Below are 6934 nucleotides of genomic sequence, written 5' to 3' on the forward strand. Positions count from 1 at the left end.
CACACACACACACACACACACACACACACACACACACACACACACACTCTTACCTTTCCAAAGCCAACCTTTTCCATGGCCATGGTGTTGAGAAAATTGGAATTTACAGCTACTACTGGCATTATAATAGTATTCTAATGAATAACGAAAATGGTGTCCTAGTTTGGAAAGAATGATCAGTAAATTAAAACCAATAAAATTAATAATCACTTCCAGTATGCTAGATCTCTGCTAACACAGCCTTGTTCTCTGAACAAGTGATATTTTAAATTTCATTTTTTACAATTATAAAGCTCTACAAAAAATGTTTTTGCCTTTGGGTTGGTGTTCTCTTCAATAATGATAATTCTGTAACATTGTGAGTTCTTTGTACAATTCATACCTTTTCACATAAACTTGATCAGTTTAAAGAGGAAGCTGATTTACACATATCTACCTTATAATGTGGCACACATATAAGCATATATCTATTCTGTGTTTTGAAGAATACAGTTGTGCTTCTGTTTAATCAGTCTGTTCCTTTAAGCTTTCATATTGGTTTTTGTGCCATTAAACCTCACTGATTCAGGCAGCTGCCCTTTCCAGACTCTTGCTGGAAGTTCACATTAGAAATTGTTCATATTTGCAGGACACAAGACACTTGTTTTCCTAACAGTCCAAAGCAAATTCTCATCCTCTTGGTTTTTCACTTTGCTGCAGCCTGCCCCAGTATCACACCACGGTCTGCTTGGGAAGCCAGAGAGACACACTGCCCTCAGATGAACCTTCCAGCCAAATTTGTCATCATCATCCACACTGCTGAGGAAAGCTGCAATGAGACTGCAGACTGTTTGGTTCGTGTGAGAGACACACAGTCCTTTCACATAGACAAGCAAGATTTCTGTGACATTGCATATCAGTAAGTGGAAAATGACCTATTTCTTCAGAGCCATGGAGAGCAAACCTGGTGAAGCTCAGGTGCTTTATACAGATGTCATACGTTATTCTGATAAGAAAATAGACTGAGTAGAATTCAGGACATAGTTTGGACTACTTAACTGCTCAGGCATGTTCTCTATTGTGATTGGGAATATAACAATAATTAAATAATGAATAAGAAGCAATGAGAAAGCAAAACTATGAACCCCAAGGAAGGGGTATGCCTTCTTAAATACTCTGTTCTAAATGATAAGGGAAGAAGGTCCTAGCTAGCTCCAGCTTGTTCTCTCTGATATTAAAATCTTGTTATTCTTTTGCTACTCACCATACAGGGATTTTAACCTCTCGGGGCTCTTTTGTTTCATCTCTATAGTAGGGACAACATTTTCTGTTTGAAGACAGGGAGTGAGATACAATGTTCTCTTCTAGTTACTTTCATGTCAGAATTATCTTCAAGAAATATTTTAGTTTAATTAAATAGCATAAGATATGTAGAGGATCCTTGTGCTTTTCATAGGTGGGACTTGGGGTTAGAAAACAATAAACTTCAGTTATTTATTAGGGATTTAAACAATCAATTCTGTGGCTAGTTTTGGATGGGTTTGCTTCTGCAGTGTGCCACCAATGCTCTAGCTGTATCTGACGTGACCTCTTAGCATGAAAGAGAGAACCTGCTTCATTTTTTCAGGACTTTTCATAGTCTTGGCTAAAGTCACAGCAGATAATAGGGAACTGACTACAAATTTGGATATTACAAATTGGCAAACACCAGCTGAGTTGATTCTTGTTCCTCAACTTTTAAACCTGGAATTGAACTGTAGAGTTAGAGAAACAATACCCGATAAGCAATAACAATGCAAAATGTTAAGGACAGTAATGGAAGAAGATCTGGGCACAGATAAGATGCGCCCAGAAATCTTTGGAGGGATGATAGGTATCAGAGAAGATCTAATGAAGAGGACTATCCTTAAGGGCACATGAATAAGGTGTGTGTGTGGGGGGTGCTTGACAAAAGGAAATGCTATAGTTAAAGAACAACACATTCAAAAGCTTCAGATATGAACAGAGCATGAGCCCTTGAGGAAAGAAAACACAGCCCACTCAAACCTAAAAATGGATTTACAAGAGAAGGGTGGTGAGGGTGGGGGCTGCAGGAGCCTGACTGTAATGTAGATTTTTTAAGTAAAACTAATGAAGACTGACTTTTTTTTCTTTTTTTATTTATTTACTTTTTTATTTTTTATTTTTTATTTTTATTTTTTTATAATTTATTTATTTTTTTCAAATCGTAATTTTTACTTATTCACACAGGGGTTATAAACACAAAAAGGCAGGACATGGGGAAGGGGATGACACCAGAGTGTGGGTGTTCAGGGGGAATACAGATATCTTTCAGAACAGGGTATCCGCTGAGTGAAGGTTCAGGGGACAGGTCACTATGACTCTGCCTATGGTTCACTTGTCCTTATCTAAGTTGGTATTATCTGCCAAAGCTACCTATTTACAAGGTCTATGACTACTCAATCTGGTAAATTTCCACAAAAGCTGCCTGTTTACAATAGCTTATAGCCATCTGTTTCAATGTTTTTTTCACAGAGACCCAAGACTTGGTGCAAGTATACATGTATGACAGGCCTATTGCTGATTTTAGGCCTTCAGTATATAAGCAGGGATGCCCCTGACATCTCCTCCCTTCTCTATGTATAGAAGGGCTGTGGCAATTCTAATCTTGCGAAGGCAGGGATAGAGGCCTGACCTCCAGTAATTGAAGGGGACCTTGTAATGGCTCCAGTCCCCCGGTCGTTGAAGACTGACTTTTTATAAAGGGGGACTAGAGACTGTGGAAAGCCATACCCTTTTAAAAGTTTTTTTAAAAAGATTTGTTTATGTTATTTTATGTGTGTGAGTGTTTTGCCTGCATATGTATATGTGTACCACAAACATACCTCGTGCCTGGAGAGATCAGAAGAGGATGTTGGATCCTCTGTAACTGGAGTTACAAATGGTTGTAAGCTGCTATGTGGATGCTGGGAACCAAACTCATGTACAGTGAAAGAGCATCAAGTGTTCTCAATTGTGGAGCCATCTCTCCTGCCTCCTGGGTATGATTTTAAGAGTCAACTGGAAGGAAGCAAAACCCTGGGCAGGGTGCTGTTACAGTAATCAAGGTGGAGTTGGACAGTGTCTATTGGATGGAAGGAGTAGAAAAATGTAAAAGTAATGTAAGAGACATAATTGATGGGTGATGGGTAGTCCTTAACTGGGGCTCTGAGAGGGAAAAGGAGGGAAATTAAGATGATGCCTCATTTTATGACTACAGAAAATGTAAAAAGAGTTTTTTCTATACCCAATGGAATTTACAGAAAATAGTTGAAGCTGTGAGAGTAGATGATTGTTTAACCTGGGCGAATGTGCTCAGTGGAAAGAGAGCAGCTAGAGCAGGGTCCTAAGAAGCAAGTGTAGGGTTGTAAGAAGTGTGGTAGTTCAGAGAAGGCAGATGAGATGGCAGTCACCTGAGAAAGAGAACTGCAAAGGAGAGAGACAGAGGAGGGCATTGTCTGTGGAAAACTGTGGAGGAGAACACTTCAGGACCAAAGTAATCAGTGGTCAAAATGTCCATTGCTCAGAAGGTTGAGGAGCTCTACAGTCATTTTGGCTGAGTTAGATTCAGTACTGGAGATGCAGGCAAAGTACAGCGCTATGGTTTAGCTTTTGATTTCTTCATTTCTGCACACTGGCACATATGGCATATCTGGACAATGTGTGATAAGTGGATGAAAGAATGCATAAAGGATTAGAGTGGCTGAAGCAAATTATACTCCTCACACTGACTTCTTTGTTTTCCTTACTCAACCCTAGCTTTCTAGTGGGCCAAGATGGTGGAGTATATGAAGGAGTTGGCTGGAATATCGAAGGCTCTCACACCTATGGATACAACGATATTGCTCTAGGAATTGCCTTCATAGGAAACTTTGTAGGTAAGGCATAATGGAGCAGAGAGTTCTGCCTAATGAAATACCATGTGGAATACTCAGGAAACACAGGGAAAATGGAGACAGTATTGTAACAGTGGAAGTACATGGTAGTTCAGCAGACTATTTTAGATTTAAAGAAAATTCTTAATAAAGAATGACTGCTACTAGGAGCATATCCCAAATAAAGTATCTACTCCCAATTCATTCACATCCACCCAAAATTCCATTTTACCTTATGTCTATATCCAAGGCAAGCATGGAACAACAGAGAAAAAAGGAGGAGGGCTTTTGAAATTTTGATGTTTCATTTGTGAAATGTGTGTCCTTCATTACTAACAATAATAGCAATAATGTGGGGAATGTGTCATTGCCTGTGATGACATAGCACAGAACAATCTATAATTCTTCTGTACACACTGAGAATTTGTGTCATGTTTTATGTTCTATTCCAGGGCAAATTTTAACTTTCCAAAGAAATTTTGATCAGATAGAATAAAAAAAACAGTTGTTTGGGCTTTGTTTTGTGCCTAATTAGTTTTTGGCTATGGTGGTTGTGGAAAAGGGTAGAATGAGAGATGGAAAGAGAGGAATCTAGGTACTTGCCATTGCTATAGCCAAGTAGCTTTGAGATCTTAACAATCATGGCTAAATGTGTTTTACAGAAAAGCCTCCAAATGAAGCTTCACTGGAGGCAGCCCAGAGCCTGATCCAGTGTGCTGTGGCCAAAGGGTACCTGACCTCCAACTACCTGCTAATGGGCCACAGTGATGTGTCCAACACCCTGTCCCCTGGACAGGCATTATACAACATCATCAAGACATGGCCTCACTTCAAGCACTGAAAAACACCCCAGTTCCATCTGAGGATGTTCTTCCTGGGAATTTGCCTTCATCTCTCACCTTGGCTCAGAATCTTTGTTCCCTCATTTATTCAAGGTGTCACCTAGTTACCCTTTCTTGTGTTGCAATTACAGAGTCTTCTCTTATGGATATCCTTCAAGATCTCCAGGGGGACAGTTCCAATAATCTACCCTGGTCCCTCCCAGAGATTCAAGCTGGCTGTGGTGACTTGTCTGTAATAGATTCTATGTCTCCAGTCATCTGTGCTTTGTTGTAGGAGTACACTGGGGACCAACCAGGCAGACCTGTGTTTACAGGTGCTGTCCAATGTCTGTGATCCACCTGTTGCATGGCTGGGCCCTGCTGAACTGAGAGAGACAGAGAGGAAAAAAACCCAAAGCCTTTCTGTTGTGTTGACCCCCATCAGCTCTTCCTTACCAAGGGGAAGAACTTTTTATCATTATAGGGGAGAAAGGACTCCCCATCACCTGCCTTTGGTGCTGATGGGATTAGGCTTTTGCCTTTAGAGTGTTTCTACATCTCTTATAACCTCATATTTACTCTGATTTTTTTTTCTTTTCACAGACCCTTTCCCTTGGAGGTCATTAGATTGACTCAGTTAATTTGTCATTTTTCCTAAAACATCCAAGGAATGTAATCAAGAAAATCATTATTTATGTAGTGGGTAAGACTTAGGAGAGACACACCAGCCACTCCTGATTTACACAGCAGGGATAGGTAGAAAGCAAACTTCACAGGCCTTTCTGTCAGAGACTCTCAACAGTACAGTCCTTTCTGTGTGGATGGAGGCTGGGTACAGACTTCCTAGCAAAGGGCAATTCAACATCTCTCATACAGGAAGTAGTCATAGTTGTAGTCATGAGATGCTAAGAAAGAGTCACCCAAGGCATCTGCCAGGTTTTAAATGAACCGCTTGACATTCACGTCTTAGAAACCCAGTCCCTGTTAGTCAGTAGTGTTGAGAGATGGACTTTTTAGATGTAATTAATTATTAATGTTGCTGCTGTAAGAGTGAGTTTGTTAATAAAATGAGCGTGCTCCCCCATGTACATACTTTCTTGTGCTTCCCAACTCTGCCACAGGATGATACAGCAAAAAGGCCGTGGCCTGATGATGACCTTGAACTTCACAGAGTTCAGACTACACTAAAGAAATCTTTGTCCATTGTGATTAACCCAGTCTCGAGTATTCTGTTAAAGAAGCACACGACTAAGTCATCAAGATTGATTTATTGACTTTTTTGCTATCCCTCAAAGTAAAGATCCCTTCATCTTTGAGTTAGACATCACTTTCAGGCCTCAGGGACTCATTGACTTTGGAAGGGAATCAGTGAGTCCCCTATCTCTGAGGGCTCTTACAGAGGATGCTTCGTGAGGTCTGTGTGGTCTAGATTGCTGTTTACTTCAAACTATCTACCTTTAAGGATTTTACATACATGCTTTAAGACACTCAGCTGGCAAGTGCTTTTTTAAGGACAGTTTTGAGGCAGCCTATTGCAGGCAGTTTGTCTCTTCTGTCTTTTTATTGAGATATTCTTCCTAATGCCCCTTCAGTCACTTAGGGGTATATGAGCATCAGCTTCCAGTGACTGATATGAGGGCTAAATAAGTGAATGTGAGCAGGGATTTTAGAACTTACTCTTGCCATTTAGTCATTGTTCAGCTGAGGTACTCACAGTCTTGTCCTCATTGTATGTAGAGTGCTTGCCTCTATTAGTCCTGTTCGACTTTCAGGGGAAGGATGTGCTTTCTTAGCTACCAACCTCAGCCACATGGGGGAGTACTATGTTGGCTGACTTCAAGGTTTGTGGTAAATAAGGAGGAGCCAGGTGCACTCACAGAATGCCGGGTCTGAGGGAGCCTATGGTGAAGGGGTGCTGACACATCCTTCAGGACTGCTGGCCTCCTCTGGAAGGACTCAGTTTCTGAGCTCATTGACTTGGTTATTTTCTACAATTTAAGCTATAAGTAGAGGAAAGGCTGAGTTTCTTTTAGTTCCAGAAAAGTGAACACTACAAAGGGCTAAGCCCCTATTTTACATAAGATTTAACAAGCAAGCATATGGCTTGTTTTTCCTCATCCAGTTAGTTAAAAAAAGGAGATACTCTGATTCTGGGGTGAGGCATGATTCTCATCACACACACACACACACACACACACACACACACACACACACACACAC

At 40.6% G+C, this 6934-nt stretch overlaps 1 protein-coding gene across 1 annotated transcript; it reads left to right on the plus strand.

Moving 5' to 3' along the window:
- Positions 1–699: 699 nt before the first annotated feature.
- LOC114615978 (peptidoglycan recognition protein 3) lies at positions 700–4754 on the plus strand (the record flags this gene model as incomplete). The annotated part of the gene is made up of 3 exons (XM_028761549.1): positions 700–898; positions 3778–3896; positions 4556–4754. Coding segments are annotated over 3 exons (497 nt in total), but the record flags the coding sequence as incomplete, so codon positions are not given.
- Between the last annotated feature and the right edge of the window lie 2180 nt (positions 4755–6934).

Source organism: Grammomys surdaster, unplaced genomic scaffold (genome assembly GCF_004785775.1).
Source record: "Grammomys surdaster isolate TR1022 unplaced genomic scaffold, NIH_TR_1.0 212574, whole genome shotgun sequence".
NCBI lineage: Eukaryota > Metazoa > Chordata > Mammalia > Rodentia > Muridae > Grammomys > Grammomys surdaster.